Below are 18,620 nucleotides of genomic sequence, written 5' to 3' on the forward strand. Positions count from 1 at the left end.
AGATGAGGGGTCAGGGACCTCAGGGCCTCTGAGGCTCAGATTTGAGATAAAGAATAAAAACATTGCAGGGCACAGTGGCTCACGCCTGTCATCCCAGCACTTTGGGAGGCCGAAGTGGGCAGATCACAAGGTCAGGAGTTTGAGACCAGCCTGGCCAACACTGTGAAGCGCTGTCTCTAATAAAAATACAAAAACTAGCCAGGCGTGGCGGTGGGCACCTGTAGCCCCAGCTACTCTGGAGGCTGAGGCAGGAGAATCAGGAGAATCACTTGAACCTGGGAGGCGGAGGTTCAGTGAGCCGAGATCACGCCACTGCACTCCAGCCTGGGTAACAAGAGCTAAACTCCGTCTCAAAAACAAACAAAAAATAAAGACACCTTGGGGACTCCGTGGTCCCTGGCACAGGGGAGAACGTCAGTGCACCCCAGCCGGCCATGGGAGTACAGACCCTCCAAGCTCACACTGGACAGGCAAGGCATTGGGTGGGACTAGGGGCTCCCTGCCCTTGGTGCCTCCACCCCCATGAGTCAGATAAACTCCGTTAGGGCCAGGGCTCAGTGAGAAATGCCGCTGCTCAGGGCTCAGCCCAGAATCTGCCCACTTGTCACAAAGCGCCTGCGTCCCTGACAGATGGCCACCAGTGTGCATGGAGGGAGGGGCTCAGTCCCGCCCTTCACTCTTCCTGAGTGACAGATGCATGACAGACTCTGCCGCCCCTCTCCTGACAACTACCCCAGCAATTAGACAAAGGGGGATTTGGTTTTCCACCGCTGCCTCCTTGGCTGGCATGTCAGCTGCACACGGGGAGACCCTTGTGTTCACCCTGCAGTCCCAGGGGCTGGCTGGGGCCTTGCACATGGCCAGGGCTCAAATTTGTTTTTTCTTTTTTTTTTTTTTTTTGACGGAGTCTCGCTCTGTTGCTCAGGCTGGAGTGCAGTGGCACGATCTCAGCTCACTGCAAGCTCCGCCTCCCGGGTTCACGCCATTCTCCTGCCTCAGCCTCCCAAGTAACTAGGACTACAGGTGTCCGCCACCACGCCCGGCTAATTTTTGTATTTTTAGTAGAGACAGGGTTTCACCATGTTGGCCAGGGTGGTCTCAATCTCCTGACCTCATGATCCACCCACCTCAGCCTCCCAAAGTGCTGGGATGACAGGCGTGAGCCACCGCACCCGACCCAAGTCTATTGACTCTGTGAATGTCCCACACTAGGCTGCATGAGGCTGCACAAGGGAGAGAGGCAGGACACCGTGCTGGAGAGGCATGTGCGCGTGTGTGTGCAAAAGCCTCTCCCTAACGTGGTTCCCGTCTGCATCTTTTCCTCCTTCTGCCTCTTCGGCTACACGGCTGCCCCGCGGAGCTGTGCTCTCTCTCTCCGAGTGAGACTGTACATGTGCAGCCTTTGGGGTCTTGCTTAAAGACCACCTTCCCCTGCCCATCCAGTCCGCGCTACTGTTTCCTCTGTGGGTTTGTCCCCACCCCGGCCTCTCGTCACTGGGCAAGTCTTACGTGGCAATTATCCCTCCAGTCTCTCTGGCTGGAGTGGCGCGTGGCCACCTGGATGCTGCTACTGAGAGGGCATTCTTGTCTTGCCAGTGACTGTGCCCAAAGCAGGGCCGGGGGTGGGGAGAGAAGACACGAAGCCTGGTGCCTCCTCCCAGCCTCCTACCTGTGTAGGCCTCCAGCACTTGTGTTGCCTTCTTCCTCAGAGTTGGTCTCCTGGGAAATGGTGCTTACAGAGATGGAAGAGTTTAATACATCTCTTGCTTCCTCTCTCTTTTCCGAGGCCCTCAGTGGGAGCTGCAGAAGCAGTGGCTGGCGGGGCCTCCGAGGCGTCTGGGTGAGGGAGGAAGGGGGTGGCGCGGAGCCTCAGCCAATTTGGAAAGCACTGTGACCCAAGCACATCTTGCAGCAGCAATGTCAAATTCTGCCGTTCAGGCATGCCATTAGTGTGCACACTGCCACACAGGAATCGGTGACACAAAGGCACATCCTTTCTCACCCTCCTGGAGCTTAGAAACTAACGGCTCTAATGAGAAATGAGGGCAGAGAGGAGAGAGATGAGGGCGGGCCCCCTCCATGCAGGCTGGTACTGGTGTCAGAGGAGGCTGACCCACTTCTTGTGGTGGTGAGGGGCTTTGGTGGCCAGCCCACTGAAATGCCACTTAAACCAGCCGCTGCTGCCTGCACGAGGGTCTCCTTTGTCCAAACCCCTCACTTGGTGCTCTTGGAGACAGCCCTGTCGCCCTGGCAGCACAGTTCTTCTCTCTGCCTCGCTTCCCCTTCTCCCCCAGGGTCCCCAGGGTCCCTTCACCCCATGGGCTCTCCAGGGCCTGGACTCCCCTGCCTTCAGCAGCCCTCTCTGGAGAGACAGGCAGGACCACGTGAGGGAGGGTGCTCAGGTGGCCATGCAACGCGCCGAGTCTCTCTTCCCAGCTTTTTGATTGTGCCGTGAGTTATTTAGCCAACAGTAGATGTTTATGTATTTTTTTAGAGTTCATATTTATTAACAGGCGGGGAAAGAGGAGACCGGGAGATTTATACAGAAAGCATGGTGAGTTAAAAGGGACAATTAGAGGAGCAGAAAGATACTGAGCATAGAATTGTAAAGGATATTTTAACACACAATCAAAGGTTCTTGAGATATTTTCCACGTAGACAGAAGGTAAAAGAAAATTGGCCCATTACGAGCTGATAGTGGGGGATTGGTGACAGGGGATGGAGTCGTGGCTGACGGCTGAACTCCTGCTTAGAAGAAAGTGAAGCTAGAGGGCAAGGCAGGGAGCTGAACCGGGTCAGGAGCCTTGAGAACGAGGCTGGAAGGGACTCCATCAAAGCGTGCACCGGCCCCTCCTCAAAGAATGAACACCAGCTATGCGCGCTGGCCCAACCTGTAATCCCAGCACTTTGGGAGGCCGAGGCAGGCGGATCACTTGAGGCCAGGAGTTCGAGACCAGCCTGGCCAACATGGTGAAACCCCATCTCTACTAAAAAGACAAAAAATTAGCTGGGCGTGGTGGCTCGCACCTGCAATCCCAGCACTTTGGGAGGCCGAGGCAAGTGGATCCCCTGAGGTCAGGAGTTTGAGACCAGCCTGGCCAAGGTAGCAAAACCCCATATCTACTAAAAATACAAAAATTAGCCATGCATGGTGGTAGGTGCCTGTAATCCCAGGTTCTTGGGAGGCTGAGACAGGAGAATTGCTTGAACCTGGGAGGTGGAGGTTGCAGTGAGCCGAGATCACGCCACTGCACTCCAGCCTGGGCGACAGAGCAAGACTCTGTCTCAAAAAATAAATAAATGAAAAATAAAACAATTAACCTGGTGTGGTGGTGTGTCCCTGTAGTCCCAGCTACTCAGGAGGCTGAGGCAGGAGTATTGTTTGAGCCTCAGGAGGCTGAGGCTGCAGTGAGCCATGATCATGCCACTGCACTCCAGCCTGGGTGACAGCGTGAGATCCTGTCTCAAAAACGAAACAAAAACAGACAACAAATAAACCCAGAGAAAGACTGCCTCCTTAGGTCAGCATAGAGTAGGGCCTGGAGGAGCTGGGTCCCTGGCAGAGAGGTGGGTCTGCTCAAGGGCTGGTGGGGCCTGCCTGGGAAGCCGGCGTGCATGTAAAGGGGAATTTGCTGAGCGCTGGTGGCTCCAGGGAGCCTCCCCAGCAAACTCCTCTCTGACCCCAGTCCCTGCAGCTTGCCCTCCACGAGGCTTCCCAGGCTCTCCTGCTTCCCCAAACCTGCTCACAGGCCTTCCTGGGGCCCATTCACCACGGTGCTGGTGATTAGTTGGGTGATGAGTAAACATTTGCTAAATGGGATTCTTGGCTCTTGGCGTGAACAGCCCCAGCAGGAGAAGAGAGGGTGTGGCTGGTGGGAGGGGCTCTGGGGCTAGTCGATGGTCAGAGCCGGCACAGGCAGAAGCACGGGCAGGGGGTGCTGCTCCGAAGCCAGGAGGGGCTGAGGGCGGCCGGAGGCGGGGGAAGCAGGGAGCGCGGCCATGGAACGTTTCCCGAGCTTGGAAGCAGCAGGTGTCTGGGAATGGGCCTGTGGCCCAGGCAGACTTCCAGCAAGCGCTCCAGCTTGCTGGCACGAGGGGAGGATCTGGCTGAGCCCAGGAGGCAAGTTTCCACCATGAAACCCACTGTTGAGGAACCGCGGCAAGGGTGCCACGGTGGGAAACCACGTGCCCATAGACAAGCTGCGGGCACGGGCGGGAGGATGACCCCAGGTCGAGGGGACCACACAGCCCCTCCACTTCCACGGCGGAGTGGAGTCCCTGAGCAGGATCCCCTGGGCCGCCCCATCCTGGGCGCGTCTCCCACACCCTCAAGCCTGGAGTGGTTTTGGATACCCCAGACACGGTACTGTGACCACCTCCAGCCCCACTCCCCACACTCTTCTCTGGACGGCTCCTCATCCTCCAAGACTCATTGAAGTGTCACCTCCGCCTGGAAACCCCCTCTGACTGCCCCCACCCAGCTGAGCTCCTCATTTTGGAGGCCGAGGGGTGCGAACGCGAGCACCAACTCCGTACCGGTTGCAAATACTTGTTTCCTCATCTGGGCTCTGAGCTCCTTGCCCTGAGCCACGTCTTCTCACGTTACGTCCCCAGAGCCTGGCCAGTGGATGGACGTGGAAGCCCTGATCATCCCTTGTTGAATGAACCACACAGAGCCAGCCAAGCTCTGGGGTCGGCGGGGAGCTTGTGTGAAAGGCCTTAGAGACCACCAGTGGTCACCCAGCCCCTCCGACAGGGGTGGCTCTGTCCCCGTCAGACCACAGTGGAGGCCTGCGTGGCAGGAGGGTGGGGAGGGAGAAGAGGTGGTTCCATCTGGGGGTCCAGGGGGTCCAGGGAAAGCGGTGGGGGAAGATGGCAGCGGAGGGGTAGCCTCCGCCTCTGGGAAGACCACAGGAATCTGCATCTCCCTGCCCTGAACGAGACGCGGGGAGCTGGGGCGGGTGAATAGAGAAGCCTTTGCCTCACCCCTGATGTGTCCAGTTGCTCTGATGTTTGGGGCGATGGTGTCGTCGTAGCCGCGTAGCATGAGCTGCTGAGTGACAAGTGATGTTGCCTGCATCACAGCTGCCTTGATTCCCCCTACCTCTTAGAGGAGAAAGCTGCTAAAAATACCTGGCGTCCTGGGCCCCCAGTGCCCTGCCTCTAATAACAGTCGGCAACCAGAGACTGTGCTGTGCTTGACAGAGGCGGATCACTTATAAAACATTAGCATTTCTCCTACTGACATTTCACTTCCATATTACAGGACTTCCTAAGTCTTTAAAAAAAAATTTAATAAAGTGCTTAGACTCTTGATTTTCCCACTGAGGGCCTTGCTGTCTGAAGTTGGAAATGAAATCAACAACATAACAACATCCTCGGGTTCTAAGGGCCAGCCAGGCCCTGGCACCGGCCTGGGTCAGCGCCTGCGGGCCACAGGGGAACAATTGCAGGCTGAGGATTCTTTGGTCTGCAGTCACTGGACTCCCTTTAGTGAATGCCCCAAGCCTCATACTGAGGAGGATTTGTCCAGCCAGGCCTGAAAACAGAGGCTTTCTCCCTCTATCCGGGGAACCCTCTCCTTTCTCTGAAGCCAGAGAGGCGTGCGCAGTCTCCAAGCCCTCCCGCAGCTGTCCAGGTGGGTCCCTGGCCTCCTGGAAAACCCCTGGGGCCCCAGGAACTGACCGTTCCCTTGCAGCCACCCATTCCCCTCAGCCACCCGCCCGGCCCCCTGAGAATCAATCACTCAGCAGTTGCTCCTGAGGCTCCTGGGAATAGGCCAGAAGGACCCAGGACCAGCCTCCTCCGGGGAGAGCCACGGCGACGGTGCCAACCCGGGGCAGCCAGAATGTGGAAATCATGTCCTGAGCGGGCGAGGGAAGTGCCACGAAATGGAGCACTAGGGTGTGCGTGCTCTCACGTGTCCCATGAGTCAGTGTGCTCCTGCCCCCTGCGGCTCCTCCCGCCAACAAATGTGCTGTGTTCCTAGAGCTGTGCCCGGCCAGGCTCGCCCACCCACAGAAGCCCAGGATCTGCCACCTGTCAGGAATGCGGGGTTAGGAAATGAAAAACAGGGTTCTTGTCCAAGATCGTTTATTGTTATTATTATTTTTCTCTCTTAATTGGATTCAGTGTTCCTGGCTCCTCACACACATCCTCTCTGGTGGGGGATTCAGGTTTGTGCAAAGCGCAAAGGAGCTTGTGCCCACCTGGGCCCCTGGCCAGCAGCATGGCTGGCTTTGACCGGAGCCCCTCTTCCCTGTCCGGGCTCGCCTGCCCCAGTCCCTGCTCCTGACCCCTGAGTCCGGCCTCCTGAGCCTCTGCCTGCACCCTGAGCATCCCCAGGACGGCTGGGAGGGCCGGGTCTTCCGTGATGCAGAAGTGCCTGAGATGGTTCATGAAATGCCCTCATCGTTCTCCTTCTGCTAAGGCCCCCTGACGCCTCCCTCCTGCTGTCCTACACAGGGCCCTTGCTGGGTCACCCACCAAAGAGCCTCAAGGTAAAATTCAGCAGCTGAGCCACGCGGGAGACCTGGGCTCAAGTCCAGAGTCTCCTTGGCCCGTCCAGACCGTCGCTGACCACACGCGAGGCTGACGACACGGTCCAACCCTTTGGACTAACACTGCGGATGCTGCCTGGCCTGCTGGCTTCCAGACCCAAAGCCCCTTCCTTCCCCTTCTCCATCTCGCTCACCCTCAAGGCCTGGCTCCCTGACATACAACAAGCTGCTTCTCACTTCTCACCCTGAAGCCAACAGCTACGACAGCAGGGGTGACAGGGTGCTCCAGGGTGGCAGACAGGCTTGTGTTGCATATAAAAACAAGGTAATGCTGTAAATATCTAAGAATATTGGTCCCCCAAAGTGACTCTTGCTGCCTCCCCTTCCTCACCGTCCCCGCTGACACCTTGCCCCAGGCCCTTGGCAAGCCCAGGTTCCTTGGAGACTATCATTGCCAGGCTGGGATTCTAGACACAAATGCTATCACTTTGTTCTTGCTAGAAATCACCGATACAATCCTTAGTTCAGCAAATACAGTTCTCTGTAGAGTTTATAAACATGAGAAGACGTACAGTTAGGTGACGGAGTGGGAGGGGACTGTGCATTTGTATATATATATTTATATGTAGAGTGTGAATATATATAAGTGGACGTAGTTATAAAACTGCACCTTCTGTGAGAACCTCATCGCCCGGGATGAAGTTCTAAATTTCAGCCTCTGATGATCTTTCCTTTGGTAATTGGTTCTTGGATCCCAGCAGTTGGGCCTGGGTCTGCCAGGGTTGCCTGAGACATTAGGAATGAGAGGCATTACCCCCGAGGGAGGGGCTGAAGGTGGAGTAGGGTAGAATTCAGGGCAGGGTGACTCAGTGGCCTCAGGCAAGAGCCAAGATGCCACCTGCTCATGTGTGCCCAGACTGCTGGCCGCCCAGCCTCGTGGGTGAACCTCGTTTGTTCTCTGCGTCCTGCTTTCTCCAGGAACCACGGGGCCCTCCGGACCTCTCCCAACCATCGGGATTCCACAGAGCCCCGGTGCCGCCGTTGGGGGCAATTGTCCCACTGTTGCTAGTGGAGGGGGCACTTGGAGTGCCTTTTCCCACCTTGCCGGAGTGGACACTGTCCGTGGGTGCTCTGCGGGGCTGGCTGGGACAGCCGGCTGAGATGCGCCAACCCCTCCCGCCTAGGGCTGTACACTTTGGGTTTATAATCCACATGGCAGGGTCCAGGCGTCCAGACAGCAGCCGAAGCCTCTACCAGCCTTTTCCTGAAACCCAGCAGGTCTTCCACTGGTTAAAAAAAGAAGAAAATAAATTCTGTTCCTTGGTGGACATGTGGCAGTGCTGGGTGCTGACGCCCTGGGTCCTCAGCGGAGAGAGACCGCCAGCCCCAGTGTCCAGGCCAGGAGGGAGGCCCCTAGGGAACTGGCCGAGGAGGCCTGCTGCACCCCGCTGGGGGCACGGATGGGGGTCCTGCGGGCACACTTGCCCTTCCTCTTGGGCCGGGCCGTGGGCATGATGTCGAAACTGAACTTGTGCTGGTAGTCAGGTGCATAGTCTGGCAGTTCGGGGGCCTGTTTCCCGGCGCCTGCCTTAGAGATCTGATTGCGGTTCCTGTGGCTGGTGCAGTTCTTGCCCGACTTCCTGTGGCCCGACCGGGAGCCGGGTGGATGGCCATGCGGGTGGCCCTTGCTCCTGGTGGGGCCGTGGGGTGAGTGGTGCTCCTTGCGGGCAGCCCTGTCGGTGGTGGTGAGCGTGTGTGACTTGATCTGGTGGGGGGACGCTGGTCCCGTGCAGTTCCGGAAGTCCTCGGCCCTCAGCAGCTTCAGGTCCTGGCCGTGCCGCAGCCCGGGGGACACGCAGGGGACAGCGGAGCTGGAGCCTCGGAACCTCTGCAGCCATTCCCACAGGGAGCGGGCACGGCAGCCGCAGTCCCAGGGGTTGCCATTGAGCCGGAGAAACTCCAGGGCCCCCAGCGGGGCCAGGCACTCGCCCTGCAGCTCCGAGAGGCTGTTGTTGAAGAGGAAGAGGGTGGTCAGCCTGCGGAGGTCGTGGAACGCCTTGTGGTGGACCCACTGCAGCTGGTTCTCATGCAGCAGCAGACGGTCCAGGTTCACCAGGCCCCGGAAGGTGCCCGGGCCCAGGCTCCACAGCTTGTTGCCGTGGAGAAACAGGTGGCTGAGGTTGACCAGGTCCACGAAGATGTCGTCCTGGAGGTACTCGAGATGGTTGTCCTGCAGGTAGAGGTACTGCAGGCTGTGCAGGCCGCCAAAGATGCCGGCCGGTAGGGCGCTGAGCCCACACTTGTAGAGGTAGAGGGCGTGAAGCTTCACCAGGCCCTGGAAGGTCTCGGGCGCCAGCGTCCGCAGCTGCCGGTTGTCGCCGAGGTCCAGCTCCTCCAGGTGCACGAAGCCCTCGAAGGTGCTGGGGTGGATGTAGGTGATGTTGTTCGAGTAGATCCACAGGGTGACCATGGCGGGGCTGAAGTGGCCGGGCTGGAGGAGACCAATGCGGTTGTTCTGCAGGAAGACGCGCTCGCTGTCCACGGGGATGCCCTCCGGGATGGCCGCAAAGTTGTGCGCCTGGCAGCTGACCGTCATGGGCGCCGGGTAGCACACGCAGTCCCGTGGGCAGCCCCCACCCAGGGGCAGCCCCGCAGCTACCAGCAGCAGCAGCAATTCCACACAGCACCCTGGCAGGGAGAGAGAGCACAGCCAGGTCAGGGGCCGTGCAGGTGAGGACGGGCACCGCACCCTCCGGCGCCTGCCGGGACCGCATCCTCGTCTTGGCTGAGCTCAGTGAGAGCCTCGCCCCTGGCTGGAGTAAGGCCAGGGTCAAGGCCCAAGCCTGGAACCCGTCGGGGACGAGAGGCCTCCCCTCCTTGGTGACCCATTTCTGCTGGGCTTGGAGGTGAGTCTGGGGTGAAGGCCCCGATCACCCCCACACCTCCTTAGTTCCACACCACAGCTGCTGAGCCCCAGCCCCACCTGCTGCAGCTCCTCCAGGCAGGCTGCTGGGGTGGAGGCCATGACCCGGGGACACAGCCGTCAGCCTCCTGCTCTCCTCCTAGCTCTGCCACTGGTTGTTGTTATTTGCACTCACAGATACTGGGAGGGGCTCTTGCTCTAACGTAGTAAATATCTCATGTAGAGTCCTGAGGAATCTCTATTTATTTATTTTTATATTTAATTTCATTTAATTTATTTTTTATTTATTTATTTTTTTTGCAGGGGGGACGGAGTCTCACTCTGTCGCCCAGGCTGGAGTGCAATGGTGCAATCTCAGCTCACTGCAAGCTCTGCCTCCCGGGTTCACGCCATTCTCCTGCCTCAGCCTCCCGAGTAGCTGGGACTACAGGTGTGTGCCACCACGCCCAGATAGTTTTTGTATTTTTAGCAGAGACGGGGTTTCTCCACGTTGGGCAGGCTGGTCTCGAACTCCTGACCTCAGTGATCTGCCTTGGCCTCCCAAAGTGCTGGAATAACAGGTGTGAGCCACCGCGCCTGGCCAGGATCTCCTTATTTAAATCATTCCCAATCACAAGCAGAGCATGCATGTGTGGCAGCAAAGTTCACCTCAAATAATGTCTCCTTTACAGTGTCTTCCACGCCCTCAAAACATAGAGGCAACACCCCTTCTAAGCCTCAGTTTCCTCATTTCTGAAACACAGACATGGCCGGGCGCGGTGGCTCACGGTTGTAATCCGGAAAGTCGAGGCAGGTGGATCACCTGAGGTCAGGAGTTCGACACCAGCCTGGCCAACATGGTGAAACCCCGTCTCTACTGAAAACACAAAAATTAGCCAGGTGGCAGGTGCCTGTCATCCCAGCTACTTAGGAGACTCAGTAGTACTCAGGAGTCTGAGGCAGGAGAATCGCTTGAACCAGGGAGGCGGAGATTGCAGTGAGCTGAAATTATACCACTACACTCCAGCCTGGGTGACAAAGTGAGACTCTGTCTCAAAAAATAAATAAATAAATAAAATAAAATACAGACAATAGCAGTTCTCCCTGGCAGAGCTGAGAGGGCGTCCTGAGAGGGCGCCTGTCTGTGAAGGCCTGGGGGTGGCACCAGCTGTCAGACGGAGGCTGCCCCAATCCCGGCCCGCCTTCTGGCCCCTCCCCTCTCCCACCTCACTCCAGCCCCCAGGCTGTGGCTGCAAAACCAGGCCTTGCCTCTAGACTGTCCAGAGCGTTTCCTCTGTAGCTTCCCTCTAATTGGGCATTAATTAGGCATTCGTTAATGGATCCTTAAAATAATTTATTTTCGGATGTGTCCAGCCTGTGGTCGGATAATAGCCCCGCGCTCATTATGGGAGCAGCCTCATTACGGACGATCGTCATTACCTACCTTTTTCCAGGGTCGCAGCTGCCCCAGGCGGCCAGGCAGGCGCGCCGAGGTCGGGGTGGGGGGGCCGGCTCCAGGCCTCCAGGCCCCACCCTGGAGGGCCAGGCAGCCATCTCCTCCCTATCCAGCTAGGCTCCGGCCCCTTTGCTTCTAGCTTTCCAGCCAGGCCTCGTGGGAGAACCGGGGCGCCCGGGGCAGCTGAGGCTCTGCTGCAGCTGTGCCCAGAGCTTGTGGGATGAAAGAACCAACCCTCTGGTCACTCTCGGGCCAGCCCTGCTCCCGGCCTCGTGCCGCTGCCTGCCCAGGCTCCCGGCCCAGCAGGCCTCACTGCCACTGTCACCCCCTCGTTCCTGGCAGAAACAGCGTCGTAAATAAGTGACAGCTCCCAGCTGTTGGGAGTTATGGGCTCCCAGAGAGTGGCAGCTGCTTCCCGTCCCCTGTAATCACCCGGCTTCGACTGAACATTTCCAACACATAAAAATCATCGTACATAATTTGTTTTTTTTTTTTTTTGCATAATTGGGCTTGGTTGCGATTTCAGAGGAGTTATGACTTCAGTGGTGGTGGTGGCACAGCTTCAAGGACCCTTTCTGGGCCAAGCCGTGCTCTCTGTGGCCTCTGCAGTGACTTCAGTCCCGCCCAGTGCACAGCCCGCAGGCTGGGCCGAGGCTGCCGCTGTTCCCCCTCCTACCTCAGTTTCCCCTCCTGCCACGAATAGATGATGGTAGTGTCCACCGTCCCCACTTGGAGGCTCAGATCTGGCCTCCAGCCCCTGCTGCCTGCCTCCACCTTCCCAAGGAGCCCCAGCCCTGCAGGGGGAGGCACAGGTGTGAGCGGGGAGGAACCTGGGCTCCAAACCCCACCTGACTTTTGGGAAACCTGCCCACTGCCTGAAGCCTCCACACCCAGGGCTGAAAGGGGGCCCCAACTCACACCAGCTGCACCTGCCACGGAGCCAACATTCCGTGTCTCTCTCAGCTCACACTCCTCACCCCTGCTCGGGCTGCCACCCTCCAGGAAGGCCGCACCTGCAGGAAGCTTCCTCCCCCAGGGAGTGGCCCCGCTATGCCACCCTGAAGGAGCCAGGGTGCCCCTCCTAGCTCAAGGGTGTTCATGGTGTTCGCTGCGCCTCATCCCACATCTCAGGCTTTTGGGGATGGGGCCACAACCAGGCCATTCTGCAAAGACAAAGCTATTTCTATCCCTCAGGCTGCAGCAAGAGAGGCTTCGCGGCAGGGGGACGGGGGTGATATGTGTCCGGCTCAGCGCTAATCCCACTCGACATTTGCACAGCTTACTGGAGTTTACAAAGTGCTTCTGCTCACGCTCCCCTGAGCCTCAGAACTGCCCTGTGTGCTGGGCGTGGGGAGCCCTCCTCCACCCGCTGTGTGGCTGTCTCTGTAAGGCCCAGGATGCAGTTCTCTGAAATGACACCCGGAGAAGCTAATAGGGGTCCCACGGAGAGACATTTCCCCATCAGACACAAAGCAGGTGCCTCCAAGGGATGTCGGGGAACAGGGGAAATCAGGCCAGGACCCCAGTTTAGGCCAAAAAGCCAAATGGCCCCCAAATCCAGGTGTGGGCTTGGTATGTGGCTTGTGGGTGTGCTGTGGGTGGGAGGGGTCAGAAAGCAGGGGTGGGGTGAAGACCCAGGGCAGGAACCCTCCTGCCCCTCCTCTGAGAGGGCTCCAGGCTTGGCGCAGGGCCTGGCTCACATTCCCTGTCTCAAGGAAGAACAAGCCATTGGATCAGGGGCCTGGAGGTGGGGGCTGGGCGACAAGCCACAGGCACCAGTGTGGGCAGCCCCTCCGGTCCCAGTGCCTGAGGACGGTGGAGGGCCCCTCGGGGGCCAGGCCGGGGATCCAAGCCCCAGGGAGCGCTCACCAACCTTCAGCACTGCTCAGATGCAGGGGACCCATGCCAGGGAAGCTGTCCTTCCAGGCACCCCCGCCCCTCCTCCTGGGGAATGGGGATGTCTCGGATGAGTGCTTCTGCACCCTGGAAGTTGGTCCCATCTCCAAGACCTGGACCAGCTGTCCCAGCCAGCTCCGCTGCCTCCAGTACCCCCTGCCAGAGCCAGTGGGTGCCCCAGTCTTGGACTGTTCCCCCTGCTGGGTTTCTCCCAGGGAGGCTGGCACAGCATTGCCACGGCTCCTCCCATGCCCCTCCATGCAGCCCTTGGGAGCCCCGACCCACTGATTGCCTGATTAATGTACTAACAATGAGGCCCGCGCCTTTGCGGTGCATTTTAAGATTGCAAATGAGCAGGGATCAGAGACTCTGTGGAGGAGCCCTGCACCCCTCCCACCAGCCTCCTCCTCCCCTCCCGGATGGGGCAGGGGTGGCTCTGCCCGAGGGGACTGAGGAGAGCAAGGCTGGGCCTCCCCCTCGCTTTCCCTGGGGTGTCCCCCTGCTCCTCCTCTCCTCCAGGGGCATGCACTCGGCTGACTGCTCGGCTACCCCCGAACCTCCCGGCCTCCCACACGCCTGAGCTCCCCCGCATCTCCACAACCTCATTCATTCCCTTCTCCATTCAACACTTGCTGCCTGAGCTCCGGCATGTGGGGGGTGCCCGTGGGGAGGGCCCAGAATGAGCGGGTGGGGGAACATGGGGCATCCTCATGGCTCACTAGCAGATGGGGGTTCCTGAGACCAGGCAGTCTGGCCAGGTGCTAGGGCCTGGAGTAGGCCCCTGGAGGTGTGTGTGGGAAGCGGGGGTGCTCAGGGAAGACCCCTGCCATCTCTGTGCCACCTGCCAACATTGTTCCGTCACCTCCTGGAGTATGAATCTGGGAACCAGGGAGAAGGGTCCCTGCCTCACAGGGTTGCCTTAGGATTCCAGCCAGCACAGACGAGGCCAGGAGAGCTGGTATTGTGTTGAGGTCCTCCTTTCTGCAAAATCCCAAGTCCCTGCTTGCTGGGCAGGGAGCATGGGGGCAGCTCAGGTGGGTGGCCTGAGCATGGGAAGGCACCCTGCCCAGTCCGCTCCGCAGCCCCAGATGTGCCTATGCGTGGTCCTGCGAGGCCAGACCTGCCGGAATGGGTGGGAAAGGAAAGGCAATGGCCACATCCCATGCGGAGGCCTGTAGTGGGAAAGGGGCGACGTGCCCCTTCCTACCCTGGCTCTGCCTCTCAGGCTGTAAGTACACAGAGCTTCCAAGGAGGCTGTAACCTCAGCTCAGCTGGGCTGGGGGAACCCAGAGCCAGGATGGCCAGAGATCTCCCCACTGGTACCAGCCCAGAAGGGCCCTTGCCCCAGGCCCAGGCCAGCCGGCCATCGTGGAGGGCGCTCTGCAGCCCCTGGAAGGAGGGCGCTCTGCAGCCCCTGGAAGCAGGACAGGACCAACCAAGGCGGACCCAGACCTAACTGTGTACCAGAGTCCTCAGGACAGTCCCCGGGAGCGGCGCCCGTACACGAAGGAGGAAACGAGGTCCGCCGGGGGAAGGCACCGGCCACGGCACACGGCTGGCGACAGGGCAGCGAGCAGGCCTCACCCAGCTGACTGCGGAGTCCAGGGCTCTGCCCGCAGATCCACCCTGCACGGGGTGGGCAGAGCATCCTCCACGAAAGGCTGGTTGGCCCTCACAGGCCCCAAAGCCTCGAGCTGCTCACCCCAACCTGCCAGCACCAAAGGGACTGCCCCTCCCTGTGCCTGAGCCGGGGTGGTCCCATGGGCTGGCATCCCCGCAGCCCCCTGGGCAGGGCCGTGGGGCTCCCTGAGTCTTTAAGACGGGTCAGATCCCTCTGGCTCTGCAGCCCTCCCTCCCTCCCCCTCCCCGCTTTCCCAGCCCTGGCAGATGCTCCTCTCTACGCCAATCGATGCTAACCCAATGCTCTCTGCTGGTCAGATAACAGCCTCAGGCTAGGCCGGCTGCACTTGGGGCTGCTGGCGTCTTAGGCTACTTGGCACTGTCCCTCCATGCTGCACCCAAGCGCAGGCCACTTACTGGTGGGCCCATCACCCCCTCCCCAGCCCCGCCTGGAGCCTGGCTCAGCCCTGGAAACATGGAAGCCAGCCAGCGCACAGCTGGGCTTCCCTCGTCCTGTTGCTGGATGTGGGGCGTGGGGTATGCAGGATGGGCAGGGAGGGCTCCTTGTCCATGGCATAGGGCATTGGAAAGAGCACAAGCTTTGGAGCCAGAGAGACCTGACTTTGAATCCTAGCTCCCCTGTTTTTTTTTTTTTTTTAAGACACGGTCTTGCTCTGTCACCCAGGCAGGAGTGCAGTGGCACAATCATAGCTAACTGCAACCTCAACCTCCCTGGCTCAGGAGATCCTCCCACCTCAGTCTCCCGGACAGCTTGGAATATAGGCCCACACCACCACGCCCAGTGAATTTTTTATTTTTAGTAGCGATGGAGTCTCACTATGTTCCCCAGGCTGGTCTTGAACTCCTGGGCTCAGCCTCCCAAAGTGTTGGGATTACAGGCGTGACCTCAACTTAACTAGTGTGTCCCCACGCTTGTGTGAGCCTCATCTTCCTCACCTGCAAAATGGGGCAGTCATTTAAAGCTCCAGCGTGGCCCTCTCGTCTGCGGACGTCGGCCTCCCCCACATCTCCATCTGCCACACAAAAGCCTCCCAAACTGAGCTCTGCTCTTCCCCCACAAGCCTCCTCCACTCGCATATAATCCATCTCAGTCAGAGGCAGCTCCTTCGTTTCAGCTTCTGCGGCCAAACACCTCAGAAATATTTTAGACCGAGTCTCGCTCTGTCGCCCAGGCTGGAATGCAGGGGTGCGATCTCGGCTCACTGCAACCTCCACCTCCCGGGTTCAAGCGATTTTTGTATTTTTAGTAGAGATGGTGTTTCGTCGTGTTGGCCAGGCTGGTCTCGAACTCCTGACCTCAAGTGATCTGCTCACCTTGACCTCCCAAAGTTCTGGGATTACAGGCATGAGCCACCGCACCAGGCCAACTTCAAAATGTATTCAGCAACTATCCACTTCTCATGGCCACCACCCCAGTCTGGCCAACCATCACCTCTCGCCTGGACTACTGCAAGAGCCTCTTAAGTGGTCCCTCTGCCCCGCCCTTGCCCCTGCATCTCATCTAACACAGTAGCCAGGGAGATCTAGCAAGAGTCTGTTAGAACACGATGCTCCTCTGCTCACCCCTCCGTGGCTCCCATCTCACTCAGTAAGGTCCCTCCAAGTCTGTTCTGTGGCCCAGAGACCCCACTGGATCTGAGCTGCCAAGCCCTCATTCCCTCCCCTGCCGCAGTGGCCTCCCTGGTGCGCCTTCTTCATGCCAGGGATGCTCCACCTCTAGCCTTTTGCACGTGCTGTTCCCTCTGCCTGCAGTGCTTCCCAGGGTGTCTGGGGGGCTCCTGCCCTCACCTCACCATTCGTAGCTGTCCCTGCCTCTTCCTCAGGGGCCCCAAGTTCCCTGAGGCCTTGTCTGAGCAGCCTGGTGTTTTATTGTTTTTGTTTTTGTTTTGACGGATCTCACTCTATCGCCTAGGCTGGAGTGCAGTGGCACAATCTCGACTCACTGCAACCTCCGCCTCCCAGGTTCAAGCAATTCTCTTGCCTCATCCTCCTGAGTAGTTGAGTACAGGTGCCCGCCACCATGCCCAGCTAATGTTTGTATTTTTAGTAGAGACGGGATTTCACCTTGTTGGCCAGGCTGGTCTTAAACTCCTGACCTCTAGATCCACCTGCCTCGGCCTCCCAAAGTGCTGGGATTACAAGGGTGAGCCACCGCGCCTGGCTTTTTTTAAAAAATAGAAATGGGGTTTCACTATGTTGACCCGGCTTGTTTCAAACTCCTGGCCTCAAGCAATCCTCCCGCCTGGGCCTCCCAAAGTGCTGGGATGACCGGTGTGAATCACCGTGCCCCGCCACCCTGTTTCACTTTACCCCACAGAATTCCCCCTCTTATAATAAGCTATATGATTTCCTTATTATTATTATTATTATTATTTTGAGACGGAGTCTTGCTCTGTGTGGGGAAAAGGAAGAGAGATCAGCCTGTTACTGTGTCTATATAGAAAGAAGTAGACATAAGAGATTCCATTTTGTTCTGTATTTGAGATGCTGTTAATCTGTGACCCTACCCCCAACTTGTCCTTGCAAGAGACATGTGTTGCGGTGACTCAAGGTTTAATGGATTTTGGGCTGTGCAGGATGTGTCTTTGTTAAACAAATGCCTGAAGGTAGCTTGCTGGTTAAAAGTTATCACCATTCTCTTAATTTCAACTACCCAGAGACACGTACAGGGCCAAAGGTCGCAGGGACCTCTGCCTAGGAAAGCTAGGTATTGTCCAAGGTTTATCCCCATGTGATAGGATGAAACAATGTTGCTAAAAGGTTTATCTCAAGGCACAGGATTTTCCTTTGAACTTATTCATATCACAGAGGTTTTTGTTCTTATGTCTTACTGCTAATTTCCTCCCTAAAAATGATCCTATTGTCCTGCCACTCCCCTGTCTTTAAGATGGTAAAGATAATTATCAATAAATACTAAGGGAACTCAGAGACCGGTGCCGGCGTGGGTCCTCTGTAAGCTGAGCGCCGGTCCCCTGGGCCCCCGCTTTTCTTTCTCTATACTTTGTCTCTGTGTCTTATTTCTTTTCTCAAGTCTCTCGTTCCACCTTACGAGAAACACCCACAGGTGTGGAGGGGCAGGCCACCCCTTCACTCTGTCACCCAGGCTGGAGTGCAGTGGCGCCATCTCGGCTCACTGCAAGTTCCACCTCCCGGGTTCACACCATTCTCCTGCCTCAGCCTCCCGAGTAGCTGGGACTACAGGCGCCCATCACCATGCCCGGCTGTTTTGTATTTTTTAGTAGAGACGGGGTTTCACCGTGTTAGCCAGGATGGTCTCAATCTCCTGACCTCGTGATCCGCCGCCTCGGCCTCCCAAAGTGCTGGGAGCCACCGCGCCCAGCCAATTTCCTTATTTTTCTTATTGACTTTCCATCTCTTCTGAGCGTTGACTCTGTGAGGACGGTGGTTTTGTCTGCTGTGTTCTCTGCTGTACCCTCAGGGCGCAGAACACTGGCACCCAGCAGGTGCTGTGTCACAACGGCTGGATGAAGGAAGGGCCTTTCTGAGTCAGCAGGGGGACTGAGAGGTGCTGCTCAGGAAGCCTTAGGCCCAGGGCCTGGCTCCTAGCAGGTGATCCATAAACAGAGGGGTGCTTACCAAGCGCGAGGAGCCTCAGAGCCTCCAGGGTGAGAGCAGAGACTAGGCCCTGGCTCTATCCTGAGGCTCCCTGGTCAATCACAGGTGATCAGACAGCGAGGAGAGTTCTGGGAAGGAGGATCCGGCACCAGGTCAGCCAGAGGCACAGGGCAGGGTGACCAGGGCAGGTCTGCCTGGGACAGAGGGGTTTCCCAGGATGTGTGGGACTTTCAGTGCTAAAACCAGGACAGTCCCAAACAAACCAACCAACCAGGACAGGTCAGTCATCCAGGTCATTGGGGTCAGGCTCATCCAAGGCCTGTGCCTCCCTCCACAAAACTCCTGAATGCAGGACGGGGAGGGACACACAGGCAGGCACGAGGCACGTGTCTTCTCAAACACCAGGTGTCCCGCTCAGTCCCTGCAGCCGGGAGGTCGGCCTGGGCCCAGACTGAACCTGTGCGTGGCGTGTGTACCTGCGTGTCATGTGCACGTGTACATGTGTGCACGGGGTCTGTGTGCGTATCTGAATGTGTGTGTGTGCGCACACAGGATCTATATGGATCTATGTGTGAATGTGTGCCTGTGTGTACAGGGTCTGTGCGTCTCTGTGTGAAAGTGTCTGTGTGTGCACGTGGTCTGTGTGCAT

At 58.0% G+C, this 18,620-nt stretch overlaps 1 protein-coding gene across 1 annotated transcript; it reads right to left on the minus strand.

Annotated features, from left to right (window-relative positions):
- Positions 1 to 7,863: 7,863 nt before the first annotated feature.
- Positions 7,864 to 9,525, minus strand: RTN4RL1 (reticulon 4 receptor like 1). Its single transcript, XM_025363498.1, has 2 exons — positions 9,443 to 9,525; positions 7,864 to 9,259 (listed from the first exon to the last, which is right to left on the minus strand). Exons 1-2 carry the CDS (start codon positions 9,523 to 9,525, stop codon positions 7,864 to 7,866), a joined length of 1,479 nt encoding a protein of 492 aa, XP_025219283.1.
- Positions 9,526 to 18,620: the final 9,095 nt, after the last annotated feature.

This window comes from Theropithecus gelada, chromosome 16 (genome assembly GCF_003255815.1).
Source record: "Theropithecus gelada isolate Dixy chromosome 16, Tgel_1.0, whole genome shotgun sequence".
Lineage (NCBI taxonomy): Eukaryota > Metazoa > Chordata > Mammalia > Primates > Cercopithecidae > Theropithecus > Theropithecus gelada.

What these genes read in the sequence shown, in the direction of transcription:
- RTN4RL1 (XM_025363498.1), bottom strand. Translation starts at nt 9,525, where the DNA reads ATGGCCTCCACCCCAGCAGCCTGCCTGGAGGAGCTGCAGCAGGTGGGG. An exon ending in TGTGGTGTGGAACTAAGGAG is followed by an intron (nt 9,260 to 9,442) that starts GTGTGGGGGTGA and finishes CGGTCCCGGCAG; the next exon opens with GCGCCGGAGGGTGCGGTGCC.